The sequence below is a fragment of the Oreochromis niloticus genome, linkage group LG9 (genome assembly GCF_001858045.2).
Source record: "Oreochromis niloticus isolate F11D_XX linkage group LG9, O_niloticus_UMD_NMBU, whole genome shotgun sequence".
In the NCBI taxonomy this organism is placed as follows: domain Eukaryota; kingdom Metazoa; phylum Chordata; class Actinopteri; order Cichliformes; family Cichlidae; genus Oreochromis; species Oreochromis niloticus.
Window position 1 is genome coordinate 15139762 of NC_031974.2, and position 21930 is coordinate 15161691.

Sequence of the window (21930 nt, forward strand, 5' to 3'; positions counted from 1 at the left end):
GTTTTTTTTTTTCCAGTAGCATAATAAAACTTCAGAGCTCCATTTTCAGTGACCAGAGTCCAGACGGTGACTCGTGACAGCAGAATAAAGTTTCACTCACTAGATTGCCGTCAGTATTTTCAGACAATAAAAGTTTTAAAACTGAGCTGACGTTTCAGCCTTTGTCCCCACATGAATGCCTGCTAACAGAAATATAAAAGCACTTTCATGCAACCAGTGAGTAAAAGTTAAACCCACTGTTCTGTCCCACAATACGCAGGTAACCATTGTTAAATCTGCATAATAGAGATCCTGTTGTACTCTCCATCAGATGGTTTGATCGTGTGTGGATGGATCTGAGAAAATGTCATTCCTTGGTTATAAGTTTGGTTATGGCAGAATTTTTATAGTGCTGTATTGTTTTATTTGTTAATTTTTGGCTTAGAAACTAAAGGGAACTGACTTTAGAGTGGATTTTGGACTGTTTCAGCTTAGATTTTTTTTATTCATTATATGACATTCGTGTCAGGGGTGAGATTTAATAAGTTTAAAACGTATATTAAAACACAAACACTGTTTTCATAAATCTGTGCTTTCAAAGTCTCATCGTGTGGGCTCTGTTGACAAATTTGGCCAAACTTGCAAAACTTTTGTACTCACAAAAGTGACTACAAACTAACTTGTTTTTGCTCTTTTCCACATCTCAATTTAATATTAGCAAAATAAAATAACGCTGGCAAGTAAAGGAAGCAGTGCTCACAAGCACCAGGTTCAGATTTCAGAAGCCAGGTGAGGGGCAACCAATCAGAAGAAAGTGGGCTTTAACTCTTTCCCCCATAAAGACATCTGACTACCTCCTAATACCCTTGATGGCCAGTGTTGACACCTCAGTATATATCTAAAAGATGTGGCTTTGTAGTTTAGAAGAGTAGTTTCCGGGTTTTTCCAAAGGTATACCTAGACTTCTGATGCATAGCCAGTCATTTTGTTCTGGAAGCAGGTCAGACACCAGTTCAGGAAAGAGAAACAAGGGTTAAAATAGGGAAGCCTTAAAGAGATGGCTTGTTTCAAACAGAGGATGAACTGCATCAAGACCCAGTTTAAGATACTTTTAAACTCATCCTCATCCTGTTTAACACAACTTTATTCTAATTGGCTGCCCCTTGCAAACTTGTGGGTGGAGCTTGTGAGATGACCATATTAGGGATATCCTCTCCCTCACTGACATCATGCAGAGCCAAGATTAGAAAAAAGAAAACTCTTAAATGGGATGAAAACAATTACTTGTGCATATGCCGAGCTTATTTTTTTAAACACTGGCCCTATTATAAATCAGCATCCACTATTGTAATAGTATACAGAAGACAAAGAGGTAACATCCACTTTAAGAACGTTTTTACACTGTTTTATTTTGTCTACAGACCTCAATCCAGAACTCTACCCCCCAAAAAAAATTTCATTTAAATGCTATCCAAAACTTTTGACAGTGCAAGAACATTCCTGCAAATAGCATAACATTTTCTTTTCTTTAATCACCTTTACCTGCTCTGGACATATAAATGGCCTCTTATCACCAATATCCAACATTCATTCTTACTGTGCATTATTTCTAAGGCAACATGGAGGACCAAGCAAGCCTTTTCTGAGTCCAGTGGCTGGTGGTTGGGTCTGTTGCCAGTGTTAGCAGCAACATTGGCACATTTCTTCCCTTCAGAACAGCTTGGTTAAAAGGCAGCATGTTACACATTGAGTTTAACACACATACACACAAAGTCAAACACACATGCACTCACAGACTGTCACAAATCACACCTCTGACACAGAGGATGCGAGTAATCTTCTGATCGTCATCTGGTATTGAACCTGATAAATCGTCCAACCCTTCATTGACTAACTCAGCTGCTTCACTTAATGAATTTAGACGGTCACACTTGTTTCAAAAAACAAAACAATAAATTAATACTCAAAGTGCCCAACATCCAGTGTAAATACCATCCACCTAAACTTTTTGGCGCTGTTGGCAGCTTCACTCAAAATTTTACATTAAAAAAAAAAAGGCTTCTGAGAAAATTTGAGCTTTTTTTTCCCTTCCAAAATGACACCCTGCAAAGGAATCTGCGTCTATCTGAGATAATCACAGGATATCCGATATGTACACATATCCAAATAGAAAACTGTTTATACAGTACAGTGTGTACAAGAATATGTAAACCAAATCTTGTACGTGGTCTTGAATCAGCATTTTGTTGTGTGTTGTTTTTTTTTTTTGTTTTAAAGGAATAGGTCAAGATTTTTGGGACGTGTGCTTATTTGCTGAGTTAGATATGTGAAGCAGGAGGCAGCCAACTTAGCTTAGCATAAGGACTGTAACCTGGGGGGAACAGCTAGCCGTTCTCTGCCAAAAGCATAGACTGTATATAGAAGATGGACACAGCCACTGTGACGTTACATTTGCTTAATGGCCTTAAGCACTTTAGTTTTTGGGGCCAGACGTGTCAGTCTGTCAGCTAATGCTCGCAAGGTTATCCAAAAAGCTCCACATACAAAACTGTATGGGTGCAGTGCATAGACGGATACGCTCTGTAATCAGCGCAACACTCAGGCAGTAACTCACTAAAACTGCAGCAAAAACTTATTGAATGGGCCCTACTACACAGCAGACCATAAGATTTGTCAAACAATACCGACTAGTTATTTAAATAATAAGCTAGTCAGCTGCTGAAATAGCTGGTTAAACAAGCAGCAGAAGCCGGGTTTAACCACATTCTGCACCGGAGTGTGCTTGCATGGATGAAAGCAAGGCTACTGCTTTTCATTAACGTGGAATGTGATCGACTGTTTCATGTAGATCCTAAAATACATGCAAAATGTTTGCACAATGTCAAATTTTTAATTGACACATTTAAAACGCAAGTCCCGGGGGCTGGAATCAGCCTGGCAAAGACTCCAATCTGGCCAACTGGATATCTTTAGACAATGTAAGAAATCCTGGACTTACATTGGACCGTGTTTTTGTGCGGTTTACTGCTTTTCCTACTGATTAAGATCGCCTCTACAGCCACACATACTGCACCACAGTAATTAAGTAATGGATAACCAATTAAATGACAGAAAAGCTCTTGTTTTTTCACCATCTACTAGAGATGTTTGCATTGCTTTCTGTGTGGATTAAAGTAAAAAAAACAAGTAAAAGTGCTGGTGGTTGTATGTTTGTACCCTTTACTTCCAATCTTTGTACTAAGCTAAGCAAACCTGCTGCTGGCTGTCATTTAATAAGCACACTTCCCAAAACTATACCTTTAATTGGTAAATCTATTCATGTTGATCAACCTGAGGGGTGTTTGTATGGCAGGAGGTTTTAATGCAGCGGCAATCAGCTGGAGGGGAGCTCCTTTTGTGTTTCTGCAGCTTCTACAACAGGCACATTGTAGTGGCGATCATCCTCTGTGACGAGGCACACAGATTCCCAGTCGTCCCTATGGTCGTCTGGGTAGTAGGTGACAAACTCCTCTGTGTCTGCCTTGTACAGTCTGTAAACTTGAATGGTACACTGCAGGGCGTAGCCCAGCAGGAACATCTCCACCTGCCCAAGAGAGAAAACGCAAAGGGGGGGTAATTGCACGGTTACAGAGGAACTCCAACAGACTTCTCAAACAGCTCCATGTTTAATCAGCTGCTCCAGCACAAAACATTTATGGGTGGAGTCTCTTTATAAAAGCCGAGCTTGTAAAAGCTTTTATTCAAAAAGTGAAAATAACAATTAAAACGCTCAGCAGTTCAGAAAACCACCTCCGCCCCAAGGCCAATGGTGCAGCACCACCATCGCTCAAAACAAGCCAAAAAAACAAAACAAAAAACAGAGCAAGCACCAGCATGTTTTACTAATCAGCTCTCACATGACAAAAATGTTAACACACCCACCTCGTGATGTTCAGCCTTAATTGTTGTTTTTGTTACTGAGTGCGACAGACGTTTACTCAGTGGGAAGAAAATTCCCAGCAACCTTTTACCATAAAGCTGTCAAAAACAACAGACACGCTTCCCACCTGCTCGAGACCTGCGGTCAGGCCCACGTGGCTGAGGTGGTTGGAGAGGAAAGAGCGTGGACAGTCGGAGGAGTCCCGTGCGAACAGCAGCCAGCAGAAGAGCGGGACGTCTTCACCGCCCTGCATGCAGCTGTGCAGCTCTGCCGCTCTGCTCAGCATCAGCAGCTTGAGAGCCTCCAGCAGACCGAGCTCGTCTTCTCCACCCTGAAACACTTGTTCACAGAGCTGCTGACGCTCAGCGTCGGTGGCACAGTCCACCGCTGCCTGCCACTGGAGACAAATAAAGTGTATCAGCCACTGAAGAGTAAAACAGTTGGTTACACACATGAGAATTTACTGCTTTTTTCAGACATAATTTCAGGTTATGGAACTTAAAGCTCAGATAATGAGGGCATGTTGTTGGGATGGGGCAGCTGTGGTTAAGGAGGTACAGGGATAAGTTTGCTAATTGGAAGGTTGGGGGTAACTGGATCCTCCAGTCAGTTGAAGTGTCGCTGGTTAGGATGCTGAACCTCAAAACTGCCAATCAGAGAGTGTGTGTAAGATGGAAATGCACTGCTCAAAAACGTTAAAGGAATACTTTGAAAACACATCAAACGTCCATGGGGAAAAAAATCTACACTTGTACAGACTGGGTAATGTGTTAGGAAGAAAAGGATGCCATGTTGTTTGATGGAAATAAGAAGTATCAAGCTACAGAGCGCTAAATTCAAAGAGTCCCCGAAAACTGAAGTGAAAAAATGATGTGTCAAGCTAGTCCGTTTTGCCAAAATTTCATTGCTGTAGCTTAAAATGGTACTGAGGAATTTGTGTGGCCCCCATGGGTTTGCATGCATGCCTGGGATTCTCCAAACTCTTTCACGTCTGTCACATGTGCTCAGGGTGAACCAGCACTCATCTGTGAAAAGCACAGCAGGCCAGTGTGCCAATTCTGGTATTCTATGGCCAATGCCAATCGTGCTTCACGGGGCTAGGCAGTAAGCTCAGGGCCCACTAGATGATGTTGGGCCCTCATGCCACCCTCATGAAGTCTGTTTCAGGCACGTGGTCAGAAACTCACATGAGTGGCCTGTTGGAGGTCATTGCTGTAGCTCTGGCAAGGCAAATCCTATTTGTCCTTGCATAAACATGCAGAAACAGATCCTGCTGATGGGTTAAGGGCCTTCTACAGCCCTGTCCAGCTCTCCTAGAGTAACTGTCTGTCTCATAGAATCTCCTTCATGCTCTTGACACTGTGCTGGGAGACACAAAAACCTTCTGGAAATGGCACGTATTGATGTGCCATCCTGCAAGAGTTAGAACTACTGTGCAACCTCTGTAGGGTACCAGTAGTGACACCTTGAAAAATGCAAAACAAGTGGAAAAAACTGTAAGAGAAGATGAGGAGGGGAAAAATTGTTTTGGGGGTTGTCTAATTGTTGCCCCACTGGTAATGCCTCTTGGTAATTTCATGAACTCTAAAGCAGCTGAAACTAATTAACAACCCCCTCTGCCACTTCACTGACCAGATCAATAACACATAATTTAATTGACTTCAAGTGCTAGAGTAGAAAAGCACTGTAAGTCTTATTCATTTATTATTTTAAACGAATTTTCTGTAAGGCAAAAATTCCTCTTTCTCTTATCACCTCCCATAATAGTACATAATCATTTTTGGCCAGACAGAACCTAATATCAACACGATTATGACTCGAGAACAAACACAGGTGTCATGCATGATGGCTGATCAATGGAACACTAAATCTAGGACCAGTCGTGATTTCCTGACAGGAATATTGGGACATTTTCTTTCTTTTGGGGTTTCGACAATGGTTCTGTTGCTTAAGGGAGGATTTTTTTTGTTTTTGTTTTTTAAATAAAACACCACGCAGCGGTGTACAGCTGTAAACAAAGCAAACGAGAATCATGGTGCCAGTATAGTTGGGTGAAACTGTGGAATGAAGGAACAACAGTCAAACAGTATCATACAAATACTTAAGTTGGACGTGCTTGTTGACGTTTTACTGTCCCTTTTTTCCCCCACAGGAAATCGCCAAGACATATGACGTACATTGTTAGTCACAAAAAGACAATTTCCAAACCTGACACAACAATAGAGGGTTTATTGCACAAGAATAGTGGGAACATGTCTAGTGCCCTAAAGCCATCAGGAGACAGCTGTTTGAATGTTTTGTTACAAAGGAGATTACATCACCTGCCAGTAGGCAACAGGTCAAATATCAACAGTCAATCTGATAACCAGCAAGAAGAAAGCATCGAGAGTCAGTGGAACAAAGGCACACTTTGTCACCAAAGTGTAAGCTGACGATAGTCTGGGACCTGGATGTTAAGTGTTAAGGATAAAAAAGCTTGATGCCCTTTATGACAATGCATTACTTTACACTCAACATTTTTCCACTTCATATAATTACTGTTACTATTTCTGTCTGCACATGCCAAGGAGAACGGTCCTTATTGCAAATGTTCAGCATGTTAGTGATGATCTCTGGATAACACAGACACACCTGATGAGTCTGTCACTTGTGGTGTTTTAATCTGGGAGTTGGACTTCAAGCAATCTGATCTTTGAATTTTCTCCAAATTGCACTAGGCATCACGTTTTCCCTGCAGTTTCACATTTATTAAAGTGTGTGTATGTCCTTCAGGTTTCTGTATGAGGGTGGCTGTGGCTCAGAAGGTCGAGTAAGTCATGTACAGACCAGAAAAATTTGGGGCATTTTCATCTTTATTGGATATTGGAGCAGCGAAGACACTGCTGCACTCTGGTCATGTGGCAGATGATCACTTGCTCATCCACTAAGCTAAAATGTCAATATTTTTTGGTAAAAAAACAAAACAAAAAACATTAAAAAAACTCTGGGGAAACAATGAAGAAGAGGACTCATCTCAAGCAGATACCATTAGCTAAGCAAACCTCAGCTCAACCAAAAAGCGATCCAACACCGGACAGTTAAAGTTTAAGTTAAAAATCAAATACTATATATTAATTCAGAGCACGCCATCGGCTCAGTAACATGGGTAAAAAGCATCCTCCTTGCCTCTGATTGGTGAGTGTATTGAAATTTTTTCACATTCTGTAGCTGACTGCAACTTGTGGTGACTAAATGGTTGCTCAGAGCTTGAGGGTGTTGCACACTCATGAGCACCTTTGATCACAAGCCGATTGCACCTTAAGGGAATGCAACCTTTGTGCAAACAGTCACAGTCTGTCACAGTCTTTTTGCAGGTTTCCAAATAAGTGCTTTCTAATTCATAAATGCAGGCAGATTGCCAGCATGTAGCCACCATCAGTCTGAATGAGTCTTTGTCAATGAGTAAATTGACTACTGTGTTGCACGCACTCGGTCACTTGACATATCTTGGCTGAAAACTTTTATTTATTTGCATAATGACACATTCATTTGTTTACGACGGCATATTAGGGCCACTGAAGGCAGAAAAAAAATACAGGGCGGGACCTGCAAGGAGGAAAGTTTCTATATTAAAGTGGCAAATTTAAGAGAAAAAGGTTGGTCAAGCAAACCCGTCTCTTTGCACATAATGTTTGCTTTGCCAACATTAGATGACCTAAGTAAATTTTACTTTTATATTGGATTTAGCACCAAATAAATACTCATGATTTTACTTCAGAATCAGCACATTATCATAAGCATCCAGACTTTGAAGAAACGACGTTAGGAAATGGGTCTATCCAGAAGACAACACACCGATTTATATGAGGTGATGTCATTTGTGCGTAAAGAACTACAGCACAATGGACAGATGCAAGGATAACGCTGGACACTTTTGAGCTATTCAAATGGGATTTGTGGTGCAGCGGGTCAATCCAACAGATTATTAAAGAAACTGATCCTCACGGTGTGGAGCATCGAAGAGCAAAGTGTCGTAGGTGATGGCAGCACAGCAATAAAGGGCCAAATGCTATTTGGCACATGGATTCTTGCGATAAATTGAAACCTTATGGTATAGAGATATATGGATGCACTGATAGTTCCAATTATTTTACTGTATGGATGGAAGCATCAACAAAAAATTACGACCCCAAGGTTGTTGTTGCAGGGAGATTTTTTTTTTTTTTTTGGGGGTAAATACACCACTTTATAATTTTCAAAGGTGTGAAAATGACGCTTGTAGTTACTGATCTGTTCTTGACGTTGGTCCCCAGGCTGATCTGGTCAAAAAGGATCTTTTGTTGGTTATTTCCTTTATGATGATACACACTACAGAATCAGATATCACCATTTTTTATCTACTGCAAAGCTGCTGTATTGAGCGTCTTTCCTCTATACACTTAAATGTGCATGACACAAACTGCGCAGACTACGAGACAGACCACAGATTATACTGTCGGATACACAGCTACAGCTACATCTCGTAACACAACAGAGGTCTGTAAACACCAGAATTCCTCATCCTACCAGGCAGCGACTGAGTATAAATTCAACACCAAGGCTCAGACTGTTAAAGTGCTTTTATCAGTTCAGTTCCTTCTATTCCTCTAAATCCCCTCAGAGCATTACCAGGCTGCTTTAATGACACACAGGAAAAAAGAAGCCACGCATCCTTCAGAAAACTACCTCCCTTTAACATATGGTAGCAATCAGCCAACCCTTCATGGGTGAATATCAATACCCTCAAGTGTCCACAAATGGCATAAAAATAGCGCTGTGGTTTACGCTTGTTGTGTTTTCGAAATACTTTCTTGCTGTGTGCGAGTTTCTGTGAAGGTCTGCAGCCAGTACCGTGTTACGGAGAAGCTCCATGTAGCCTTTAAGCTGCTGGACGGCATCTCCTGTCCCGTCTCTCTGCAGGCACACTCCAGGAAATGTCCACTGACTTATCAGCCCATCCTGAGCCTCCAGTTGTTTCGGCAGCTGTAAACACAAACAATTACATTATGTAACATTAACAGTGTTTACAAGAACCAAACCACTGACGGGGCGATGATCACTTCTGCAGTAAATTTTTGGTTCTTTTCTACCAACAGCTGTATATAATTGGATATTACCAAAATGACTTCTCAGACCAAGGAGTTAGCGACTATGTTGTCAGCATAAAACACATTCTTTGTTTTTAAAATGGACACAAGTCACAGGAAAATTGAAAACTGTTAACTAAGATAATACTCCACCCTTACTATTCATTCTACTAGTAAGTAAGTAAGTAAGTAAACTTTATTTATACAGCACCTTTCACAGGTCAAAAACCACAAAGTCCTTTGTAATAAAAACAGGCAAAAACAACAACAAAAGGAGATGAAGCTTGAAGTGAGGAGGAAGAGGATAGAAATTTGTCCCTTTCCTTCAGTTTTTCAGTTCTTTGCTGAAGGGGGCCCCTTCTCTAACAATAAAACATATGTATGATGCTTCATGTCTTGAGTCTGAAGATCCAGGAACAAATATAAATGTCCCTCCAAAGCACACTAAGGCCTGAGACTTCTCTGCTTTTGGCACAATACTTATGTGGCCGGTCTCTAGCCACAAATGTAAAACACCATGGGTAAGAAGGAAGATGTCAGAAGGGAGATGCCCACTTTTATGTATTTTTAATTGATTAATTATATGTTCATGAGAACGCATCAAGTTGTTGGAAGGTGTAATTACACACAATTCTATGTATATTTATGAGTACAGTATCCTTTTTTTCTATTAAATAACATACCTTTAACTATATGTGTACCAGTCAAGCTTGCATGAGTAGTCACACCCCAAAAACCCATTTTGAGTTGGGAAAAACCCTGCTGCTGTGTAGGATGGATGGTTAAGTCACGTCATCATGGTCAAGTCATGTATGACGTGATACCCATACAATCCCTAGGGATGAAAAATGAAGCCACTTCCTGGTGTATACAACTGAGCTCTAGCTTTAGAAGTGCTTATAGGCATAGGTGTTTTATTATTTTTTATTTATATATATATATATATATATATATATATATATATATATAGTAAAACAAAATTTATGTTGTTTGGAGGTAGTAAAAGTAATATTAAAGTAAAATTGAATTTAAATAATGTTGAAATTGAAAGAGTATATGAGACAAAATTTTTAGGAGTAATTATTGATGATAAACTTTGTTGGAAGCCCCACATAGAATATGTGAAACGGAAATTATCCAAGTCTATTTCTATTCTTTATAAAACAAAAGATTTTTTGAATAAGAACTATCTTTATTTATTGTATAATTCCCTTTGTTTGCCTTATATGACCTACTGTGTAGAAATTTGGGGGAACACTTACAAAACATATTTGGATTCAATATTTAAATTGCAAAAAAGAGCTATTAGAATAATAAATAAAGTTGGATATAGGGAGTCCACCAACCAGTTTTTTGTAGGATCATCTATGTTAAAATTCATGGACATTATATATTCTAAAACTTTAGAAATGATATATCGTGTGATGAAAAAGAATGTTCCAATTTGTATTTTAAGTATGTTTCAACTAAGAGATGGAAAATACGATTTGAGGGGGTCTTATAAGTTTGAAATACCTAAAGTGAGAACCAATGTTAAGTATAGATGTGTGTCAGTTTTGGGAGTTAAATTATGGAATGGACTTAATGATGAACTGAAGATGTGTTTTTCTTTGTCATTCTTCAGGAGGATTTTAAAAATTTGTATTACACAAGGTTATAGAAATTTGGTTTGTTAAAAATTTTTTGTGATGGTTTGAAAAATTTTTTGATTTATCATTGTTTTCTTTTCAAACTGTTATACAACTTATTTATCAATGCTATTTATTTTCTTGGTTAAGGATTTGATTATTTCTATGGGGGTAAGGGATAGGATAAGTATAAGCCACAAGGCTTCAGCCTATTCCTTTTTCGGTTACTATTTGAGTACTTTTATGTAAAATTATAATTTGTTGTGTTGTTGTTGACTGAAATAAATTTCAATTCAAAAAATTTTTCAAATATATAAACATATTTTAAAATATATAATTTAGCTTCCAGCATTTACTAAAAAAACATATTTGAGATAGATCATTGTGATGATTGTGATGCTTTCTGTTTTGTAATAATTCTTTCATTATGCATTTCAACACTTTTGTGCACTTTTACCCCTTGATTAAAGTTCATATTCACTTCTCCTCAGACTGTGGCAGGATTACCTCAGTTGAGCTTAAATTTGTTTATTCAGCTTGTCAGTTAAATTACAACCAAAGTTCTTGGAAAGCCACGTAAGATTAAAAGAATAATAAAACCACAATTTCTCCCTTCTTTGAGCAATCGTTTTACATAATCACGAGCTCAGTATTGAGCATAAGGAGACCTAGTTTTGGTCTATAGCCAATTTCCCCTTTACTTTTATGAGGGGCAAATTTGATAAATAATTAATCTAAACTTCATCAGCAGTTAAAGTTATGTATTATTAGAGGAGTGGCTACAACGAGGTACAGTCTGGAGGACTTTTAAGATAGTTATCTAGCAAATACCATTCAATGACTAAGAACTCTGTTGCTATTCTTTGTGAGTGAAATTGTGTGGTTTATTAGTTTTTAAGCACTAATTAGCAGGTACGTGACATGGCAGGTAAACTATATACGCCTACCTGTCATTTCATGAGGTACAGCTGCTTGTTAAGAGAAATATCTCATCATCCAATCACGTGAAAGCAACTCAATGCACTTAGACATGTAGACTATGATCAAGACAACCTGCTGAAGTCATCAGGCATCAGAATGGGGAAGATTTAACAAACTTTGAAGGCGGCATAGTTTCTGGAGTATTTCAGAAGCTGCTGATCTGTTGAGATTTTCCCACAGAAACATCTCTTGGATTAACAGACACTGATCTAAAAGAGGGGAGAGGCAGTTTTTAAATGCTTTGTTGATGTCAGAGGAGAATGGCCAGACTCCTCCGAATAGTAACTTAATAACCACTCGTTACAAGCAAGAGATGTGAAAGCGCATCTCTGAACGCACAACATGTTGAATCTCGAAGCAGCCAATTATCACCGTAATCAGTACTAACATAGTACCTTAAGCCCCAGTCACATGGGATCCCCTGGTAAATCCTTGTGACTTCCAGGAACAGCTAAATGACTGAAATTCAGATTGTCATTTAGTTTTCATTAGGGAATAGCAATTTTTCCTTAGCAACCAATGGTTGTCATGGAGTTGCCAACCTGCCCCTGTGTGACTAAGGTTTACGGTACATGGTACTTTTCTAATGCCTCTTTTCCACTGCTGCTGTGCCAGTGTAAAGTCAGTTCTGCTTTGTTGCCTTTGGAGAACCGGCTCTCACACAAACAGGTTTGAACAGTTGCACAGAGGATGGTGGGTGGACAAAATGCGGAAGCTGCAATTTCTTACAGCAGTCGCTGACAGCAGTGGTTTCAACTTTTGGCCATGCTGGGGCTGGTTTCAGCATGAGCTCTGAGCGATAAAAAGATGTTGAAGTGAAAATTTACCATGATGACGTCCTCATTCTGCAGCCACGTGGGCAGCTGGGTGCTGTGGGACAACACTTGGAACAGCGTGGCTCTGAGGGCACAGTAGTTGTCCCCCCTGACTCTTCTTACGCTTGCAAAGCTCTGGGACATCTCCTTATACCCCTGCACCAACACACGGGGACATCAGAGGAAACATCCTAGCCATTAATGTAAAAATAAATAAATAATAACTGGCATTAACCTGGAATGATTATTCTGAGAAACTTCAGGCACCAACCTTTTTAATGAGAGCGCTTTTAGGAGTATTTCCCTTCCACTCCCTCTCACTGTACAACAGAATATTCACCGCCGGTGACAAACTGCATCTGTCCTCCACCTTTAAAACTGAGCGAGGGATAGCAGGGAAAGGTGAGACGATGGGCAGAACAAAAAGACTATTGTCCAGATTTCAAATGACAGACAAAAGCTGCACTTGTTTAAAATGACTGATGCAATAAAAGCGGAGGATGTACTGACGTTTGGTCTCCAGCTCGGGCAGTGGTCCAGATTTTTTATTCGGAGACAGCTCCTCTTCGCCTCTGTACAAATCTTCTTCACTATGATAAAACAGAAACACTTATTTTTAATCAAAAAACACAAAAACAACAAGTTATTTTTGTGTATCCAAAGCTTGGTCCTGGATCTCCATACTGAGCAATTTTAAGTCAATCCCAACTGGGACAGGGACAACTTAATCTCACTAAAAATACTCGCACCTCAAATGTGTAAATCGAGATTTCATTTTTCAGTGACATTTTCAAAAACTAAATAAATAAATGAACAAAACAAACTTGAATATAAATATCAAACACATATAATTTGTGTGTATTTTGCTACATTTTTGTCTCATAATCCCATCTGTTTCTTGGGTAAAAGTGGTTCTACCTCCTTTATCTTTCAAAAGATGCTGTGATTCAATTCAGGACTATAAAGTGAACAGAGGTGATCTTTACAGACCTGTCTTCCTTCTCCGTGGCCTCAGCCATAACATTCTTGGTTGCGCTCTCTGCCAGCTGCTCCTCTTTTCCTGTAACCTCCTCGCCTTCAGCATCTTTCACAGGTTCAGTCTCGGCCTCAGTGGGAACGCTCTCTGCCTCTACTTTCTCCTCTTTTATCTCTTCATCGTTCCCCTTCACCTTGGGGAGATCTTCACCATTATCCTGCACTAACATTGTTTCCTGCTTGGTTTTCTCCAAGGACGCGACCTCCTCTGACATTGTAGGTGTACACTCAGCATCTGGCCTTTTATCTTCATCTAACGCCAAGCTGAAAAGAAAATGCATGTTTTGTGTATAAAGCCAAGTTTACCATTCATGTCTTAAACTCAAACTTGCAAATGTGCAACTTAAGTCGTATTTATACATTTAAAGCACGCATTTAGCTGTAGGAAAACTGCAGGTATGAGGAGGGCTGACTAAGAAGATGCAATGGTAAGAGTTCGCCCCCTAGTGGCCACAGTGCCACTCTGCCGCCACAAGTCCAGAGTTCACGTAAACAAATACCTTGTTTGTTTTGTTATCTCAAACTCTGAACCCACTGGCCTCTCTCTGGCGTCTGCTGGAGCTGTGGTTTCTGGCTCCTTCACTGAGCTGGCGGAGTCCTGTTCCTCACCGCTGTGGTCGAGTCCCGAGGGCTCCAATCCAGAAGACGACTGGGAGGCACCAAGGCTTTGTGGGTCTTCACGACTGGGCTCCCTGCTGTTTAAATCCTCTGTCTCAGCACTGAACAGACAGCAATAAGAAAGGTAAAAAAAAAATAATTAAAAAAAAAATAGACTATTGCTTGCACAAATGTAAAAGATGTGATTACACAACAGTCGTACATGTGTAATAATGTTCAACAATAAAGCTATCCATAGAAGCCTTTATCACCACATGTCATACTTGAAAAACCAAAAGTAGTAAGTCAAGGCCTATGGAGCTGTAACAGCATGGTCATAAAACGGCCCTGATCAATGATTCTGCAACAGTTTGATGGCCTAATGCGACCACAGATCTAAAAAGAAAAAAAAGGAGGTTAATGATTAAAGGGATGGTGAACTTAGGACAAAAAGCAAATACACAGAAATAAAAGAGACACGGGATGCGTGCCATGTCACATTTTAAACAGCCGTATTCCTCATTATGGTTCAACCCTTTTATCTGTGTTGGGAATAAACTGTATACTGGAAACCGTGACTTATGAAGGGGACACACAATATAGGTGATGTATATACAGGCAGGATGTTTTGTTTTGGTTTTTTTCAGAACTCATGCTTAGATATAATGTTAAAAAAGAAGATAACTTTTGGAAATACTTACAAATTAGATATTGCATTGTTAAAGATAATTTCATACATACTTTTAACCCAATACAAAAATGTATGGATCTACTTAGTATCAAACACAAGGCATCCGCATTTCACAAATTATTTAATAGCGTACAAAAGGATCTCCGTAAGGGTCTCAGGATTATCTGGCAGAGGGAGCTTGGCTTTACTAATGATGATGATGAATGGTTAAAGATACTGTCACATAATAGGAAACATTAAAGAGGCATTATAAGATAACACAGATTTTATTTTATTCCATCTAGCCTTCATAGAATGGGTCTACGTACCAATAATTTATGTTGGAAATGTCAAGCAGAACCAGAAACCTTTATACACGCGATCTGGGACTGTAAGTACGTTTCCCCATTTTGGAAAATAGAATTATAACACATAGGAAAGTGGCTGGGCATGGTGATACCCATGTCACCAAGACTACGCCTACTGGGGGAATCAGACAGTAATGCCTAATATTAAAACACCAAAGTACAGCAATACAGGTGGGAATGGTCACGGCTGCCAGTGTAATCTTCAGATTATGGAACACCACTTCTGCTCCAGATATTAAAAACTGGTTGGAATTCATGCTGGAGAAAGTGTCATATGAACACCTGCTGGCCAAGCTAAATAACAATACAGAAAACTTCATAAAAAAAAACCTGGGACTGCTTTCTCTCTTGCAACATCTGGATGATCAGATGCATGAATGGTATGGTAAGCGCTGACTTGGCTGCTTTATGTTGAAGTTTTGTTATTCATTTGTTTGTTATAAAAACAAATAAAAACTTAAATGACAAAAAAAGAAAGAAAAGAAATTAGCAGCTGTCCAAACCAGACACAGGTGTGATTAGAAAAATGTTACAATCCTCTAGAAACAATAAGACGGTCTCCCGCCTTTAAACCGTTTTTAAAGATGACAAACTCTTTCATCTGGATTATTATAACTGAGTAAACCACCAAAATAAGACTGCAGCAAATAGGGGTGGGAGTCACAGAGTAACTCACAACACTATCACAGTACTTTGACCCCAAGTGATTCTACAATACTTTATATATTGTTATATCGAACAGCCCTACTTTATATATTGCAAGACATATGTGTAACAATACATCAGAAGAAAAAAATACCAGCGGTTGTCAGTGCTACCCCTCAGCCTCCTAGTAAATGCACCTATGGCATAAATTTGAAAAATCAGAAAAGTTGACCTCTGACTCCGATGTCCGGGATTCACACTCGTCTGAGGTTTTAGTAGCATCTGTGGTATCAGTTTCGAAATACTATGTGTCCTCGTTCTCCAGTTATTGCATTCATAAACTTTTGTGTCCACGCTTCACAGCCACCCGCCTCCCTGGCAGGGTGATCTCAATACCCCATCAGCCTTTCACAGCTAAGGGGGGTAACAATGTGTTTATTCACTGTAATATATGTAATGATAATATTCACTCTAAACAGTGTGTTAATTCAAGTAAAGATCTTTGTACTTTGTCTGCTTTCTTCTTCACTATAACTCCTAATCACTTGGTGGCTGTTTACAGGTGGTAGTACAGGTCACCTACTAATTGGAAGGTTTGTGGACTGCATGCTAAAGTATCCTTGGGCCACGTTGATCCTGATACGTCTACTGGAGTGTGAATGTGCGTGAATGGGTTATGAGACATGTTGTATAAACTGCTTTCTTAGTGCTCAAGTAGAAAAGCGCTATATAAAAAACAGTCACTTAGTTTACCCTCAATCGTTAGCTCCAAAGGGGAGGTTCAGTTTGTCTTCCTGTTGCAGGATTACTCAAAAGGTTTTTGGTGTATTTGAAAGAAAATATAAACAGAGATGTTTCTTGCCCCCCAACTTGGAAGAGATTAACTTTTGGAACTGATCCCAATCTCAATCCAAAGATTTCACCACTGCGAGGTGGGATTTCAAAGTCATATTAAAACTAAAATTTAAAAACAAGAATATACAAACTAGTCTGCTTGGTATGAGAGGAATTTTCAGCATTGGTGGAGCTATGTCATCTTGGACCCAGAGTCATAAAGCAGATCCTCCGGTAAATCAAGTTGTTGATAGACGTTTAGAGCAGCTTCCTGTTTTAGCAAAACGAACTACATTTGGCAGCAATGTATCAACACCTGTATGGCAAAGGGAAGTGATACAATACACTGCCATATCAATGTGTCACTAAAAGCAAAATAAATGTTTGGTATTGCGAAATTTGAATAAACAACCGCCACGTGTAGAAGAATGTGTCGCATTTGTGTCACAATATTTTAATTTTAGACACTTGAGCTGTTAGAGGGAGTCTTACAGTATTTGAAATTATACAGGTGCTAAGATATTGTGGTACTTTTAAGTAAGGCGTTATATTTTAATGCAGGAAACCTGTCATGGTAAAACGAGCACACCACCATGTGCACACAACCGAGAAAGAAGCGCTTTAAGAAGTTCATACTTTCTTCTAAAAGAAATACAGACAACATATGACACTGAACTGCACTGGAACTTTCTTCCAGCTCTTCAGAATAAATATTAAAATCATTTTAAAAGGGAAGCTGAATTCTAAGCTGACAGGTTAATTTCATGTAACTCACCATGTCAGAGGCTCAGGTTCAGGCTCCTGCTTTCCCACAGAGACAGACGACAGCTGGGCTGCTGGGGCTGCTGCAGCCAACAGCACGTTTGGCACTGATGACACTTGGTGATTTTCAGAAAACTCCCCTGATGGTTTAGCTGCAGCTTCAACAGTCACTTTTTCTTCTTCGTCATGATGAGTTGTGCTCACTGCAGTTTGCTCTACTGTTGTGTTTGCCTCGGAAGGCAGAGTTTTTTCACAGCAGACCGCCTCAGGTGTCAGAGAGGTGCCCTCTGGGATTTTGTCCTGCGTGGGGTTTTTTTCTTCTATCTCTGGTGCTTTTAAAACCTCAGAACCTGCTTTGGCGTGCTCTTCCTGGGCAGAGCCCAAAGCGCACTGCATTGCAAGTTGACGACTGCGAGCAGGAGATTCCTCTGTATCTTGTACTCCGGTGGCGTTTTCTTCAGACATGTTACAGGGCGGAGGCATCTCTATTTGAATGACTTCCTTCTTCAAGGGTCCATTTTCCTGAGTGTTATTAGGCTCCTGCTCTCCGGTCTCAGGACTCATATTCCGCTCCTCATCCCTAAGTGACAACACAGTGTTCATTAGCAATGCCACAGAGCCTCGGCTATACCCTTTTCATGCCCAGAAAAACAGTGTTTTGTGACCAAAGATAAGACGCTGTTGAAAGGTTTCAGGATTCCTTCAACCCTGTAGGTGGAGAGGAAGTAGATAACCTTTGTTCAAAACATTATCTCTTTGATTACCCATTAGTTCATGAAATGACAAATGTTTTGACTTCCACAAACACTTTAAGACCTTTGGAAGTCCCCCTCACCCTGTTTCTGATCTCAGTACTCTGTTTTATGCTGTCATTGGGTCACATGGTGCATCCTACACAACCCACAGGGGAAAATCTAATCGTCATTTTGTTTTCACCCATTTTCCAGCAGTTAATGGTGCTTTTGTGACCACACATGCACGTACTGTCTGCGTGTTTGAGAGGCTTAAATCCAATATTACCGCAAACTCCAGAGCTTTCTTCAAACGTTTAAAAGTCTCAGCTGAAAGTGTTCTGAGTCAGCTCTAAAATTGTTTGTGGTCTGCTGCTTATGGAGGAACCTGAGAAACGAAACACTGCTGGGAAATCCTGTGAAAGTGTGTCTGTTGTACCAGATTAGGTCACCAAGTCTTATTAGCACCCAGCACCCTTCACACACTCAGACTTTGAGTTTCCCTGTCTGTGTTTTCCCAGTCATCTCACCTCATGCAATCATCTCCTTCAGGACCGCAATTACCAGCCACAGCTTTACAGCCTGTGAACTGGGTGGCCTTCGAGTCACTGGTCAGCAAACCGCTTCTTTCCTCCAAACTGCCGCAGGGACTTTCATGGCGACAACAGCACCAGTTCCCCATCTGCTTGCTCCCTCAGCCTGGGAGGTCGGACAGGCTGTAGGCTGAATGAGGCCTCTGGTCCAAAGCAACCACAAGCGACCTGGCGAGTCGCCGAAGCCTGAAGATTTCAGGACTCCATGATGACGACGGAGGGATAAGCTGCTGCTAACGCAAGGGAGAAACCATGTTTATGTCCTATAAAAAGTGTGTTGACAGCTAAAAGCACAGAATGAGTGATCAACACACTGACTGTGATCTAACACGTTACAGTTTGTTATGTAACAAGTTCCCGTTACTGTAAGTACACAATTTGTCGTATTTAATAAAATACAAAATTTTGGTACATGCAGATTTTGTCCATTATGAAGGATAAAGCTTTCATGTTCAATGGGGATTCATTTTCTCAAACACGATAAATATTTTGTTTTTCAAACATCCAAAAACACAACAACACACAGATTTCTGTTAAATAAGGCAACAAAGACTTATTGTATTTACTGTAGGTGGACCCGAAAGGTCACATCCAACATGGAAAAACCCTGAGATATAACCAAACATGATTACCCCACAGTATTCATGTTTACATGCATAAACTATATGGAAATCTCAAGACTCCTTAAATGTTGCCCAATGAGGTAAAAAAGACGGCACCCAGCCAGACTGTGATAAAAATAAATAAATAAACAACAACTCTTATTTTTTTAAGTGAGGTTTAATTTAATTTGGTTTATAAAATCACCAAAAATATTAGGAAAATGAATAAGCCACTCTTTCCTAAGGTAACAGACTCTGTGGTAATTATATCTGAGCCAATGAGTGTGCTCCTAAAGGCCCCTACTGAGCCAAGAAAAAGACCCCAGAATTATCCCCTGACTGATGAATTTTTTGACAGATATGATTAGGTCAATCGTGGCTATATCGGTACGTCACATAAAAAAGTTTAAATACACTCATCATGAGCACAAATGTCATGATGATTTTTGGCTTTAATGATCCTTATGACTTAAAAAAAATACAAACAAGAATTGGATGTACAAGTCTGAATTTATTTGAGATTTTCTTTCTGTTTTTCTTTTAACTTGGCAAGGCCAAGGCCCATTAACTTCTGGTTAATGATCATGACTGACTACAAACGGTAGTTTCTCTTTGTCATCACAAAGAGGATTTGTTTGACAGCACTCATTGAACTGACCTATACGCTGAACAACAGGAAAGTCCAAGGAACTGAAGCCATTTCTAAACAACCGCAGATTCCAAGATCATCACTTCAACCAGTTGTACTTAAGTACCAGTTATTCAGATGTTTCACCATTTTGCCAAGGTCTGGACGATGACCCAAACGGACTCCCTCGGATGAGGGGAAATTGGTTTGGATGTTCAGGAACCACGAAGGCTTAAGCCTGTCATGAACTGAAAGAAAGAAGCTCCTGCTCCAAAATTGACACCTTCAAGCTTGAATGAAATTTGCAACTGCCCACATAGACAAGCCAAATGTCTTCTGGATAAATGTTTGATGGCCAGGCGAGATAGAGATTGAGGTATTTCTCCACAATGATAAGAGGTATGTGTGGAGGAGTAAAAGTGAAGCTTTTAGCTCTCAAGCATGGCAGTGATAGCATTACGCTCTGGGCTGTTTTCGTGTCAGTGGTAAATTGCACAAACTGAATGGAATTATGAAGTAGGACAACTCCCTCCAAATTCTTCAACTCTACTTCAGATCAACAACTAGATGGGTGAAACTTGGACACAAGTTGGATGCTCCAGCAGGACAATGAGCCCAAACATACATCAAAACTGGTTTTAGATAAGAAAAAGCAGGCTAACATTAAACTTCCTGAATGGGCTTCCCAAATCCCTCAACTCCATCCTATTGAAAATTTGTGGACTACAACAGGTCTATGCCAGGAAACCAACAAATGTAAATGTAAATTTAAATCTACGAATTCTGGCAAGAGGAGCGTTCACAAATCAAGCCAGAATTAAGTCAAACACTTGTTCATGGCCACCAAAAACATCTGCTTAAGGTGCCACTTGCTAAGGGACAGTTTACCAAATATTACTGGGGGTCGATGCATATATTTGAGGCTGAATGTATACTTTTGAGCACCCAATTCTTGTTTTTGTTTTTGTTTGTTTTTTTGCACAATCATTCCACCTTAGAAAAAGAAATCATTAAAAGCCCAGATTTACCGTGACATTTATGCACATGATGAGGGCATGCAAACCTCTGACCATAACTCCATGATGCCCAGTATGTGTAAACACTTTCTTTTCTTGCAGAAATAGATGTTTGTTATCATTTGGAAGTGATGTGATCCAACAGTGTGCCCCTAAGACCACTGTCCACAGCTGGGGGTGCACAGTCATGGCATGTCTTCAAGCTAATCAATAACATATAACATAAAAGAATAACACACAAATATTGATATGGGATTCTCTATATACTCGCTAGAGATTGAATATCATTCGGTATATAATTCAGTCCGACTGAAAATAATTCGGACTACAGACTGAATACATTAGAGTATGGAAACGTGTGGTCCTCATACAAAAAACACACCTTTTGGCAGCCTGTGATGAAGCACAGTAAAACAACGCAGTGGCAGTATGGCTAAAAACTCCAGCCGCGAGGGCATTTCTCTCTCTTTTTTTTTTAAAACCACACGACTTTATTAAATTAACAGAGCTACACCTGTCAAACACGGCAAAGTAACGTTAATAATAACGGCTGCACACTTCTTAGCTGGTACAAATAAAAGACGAGGTCAGGTCGTGAAAACACACCTTGTTTTGGTTGTGCTGAAGTCAAACTCCTGGAGCTTTCAGTCTCGTTCCTGTTTCACTTTTGGTGAGCTGACGAGCTAGCCAGCTAGCTGCGGTAAACTTAAAATACAAGCATGCGTTCCCGGAGAGTGACTGGCGCTCACTGAAAACGCTGCTGCCGCGGTGGGTAGCTCTTCCTACGACTGCGCCGTTATCGCTTAATGCGGCACATTTCATAGGAAAGCGGGTTTTCGGAGCGTTTGACGCGGACCATCTGTTGGTACGAACCACCTTAGCTTAGCAGGAGCAGCGGGTCACGGCTTGGTCCGAGCGCATGACGTCATGCTCGTGTGAGCCGAGAGTTCTTTTTTGATGCATTCAGGTGAAAGTAGGAATTTCGGAACACTTGTGCAAATCGTTTTTTAGTCTTCACTCAT

The 21930-nt window shown here is 40.1% G+C and overlaps 1 protein-coding gene and 1 long non-coding RNA gene across 4 annotated transcripts; one reads left to right on the forward strand and one right to left on the reverse strand.

The window, feature by feature from the left end:
- Positions 1 to 1362: 1362 nt before the first annotated feature.
- On the reverse strand, positions 1363 to 21861 carry LOC100699893 (uncharacterized). 2 transcript variants are annotated; one of them, XM_005448986.3, is made up of 10 exons: positions 21515 to 21861; positions 17352 to 17918; positions 13963 to 14181; positions 13418 to 13726; positions 12938 to 13017; positions 12699 to 12805; positions 12440 to 12583; positions 8768 to 8899; positions 4026 to 4295; positions 1363 to 3562 (listed from the first exon to the last, which is right to left on the reverse strand). In XM_005448986.3, the coding sequence occupies exons 2-10, from the start codon at positions 17900 to 17902 to the stop codon at positions 3353 to 3355; spliced, it is 2022 nt and encodes a 673-aa protein (XP_005449043.1). In that variant the 5' UTR covers positions 17903 to 17918; positions 21515 to 21861; the 3' UTR covers positions 1363 to 3352. The 2 variants fall into 2 exon arrangements, with proteins under 2 accessions (XP_005449043.1, XP_013132178.1); XM_013276724.3 differs by lacking the exon at positions 21515 to 21861 and adding an exon at positions 18600 to 18784.
- LOC109203558 (uncharacterized) lies at positions 14066 to 19073 on the forward strand. 2 transcript variants are annotated; one of them, XR_002063310.2, is made up of 2 exons: positions 14066 to 14204; positions 18622 to 19073. It is a non-coding gene; the product is annotated as an uncharacterized LOC109203558 (long non-coding RNA). The 2 variants fall into 2 exon arrangements; XR_003221543.1 differs by having other exon boundaries at positions 18591 to 18921.
- Positions 21862 to 21930: the final 69 nt, after the last annotated feature.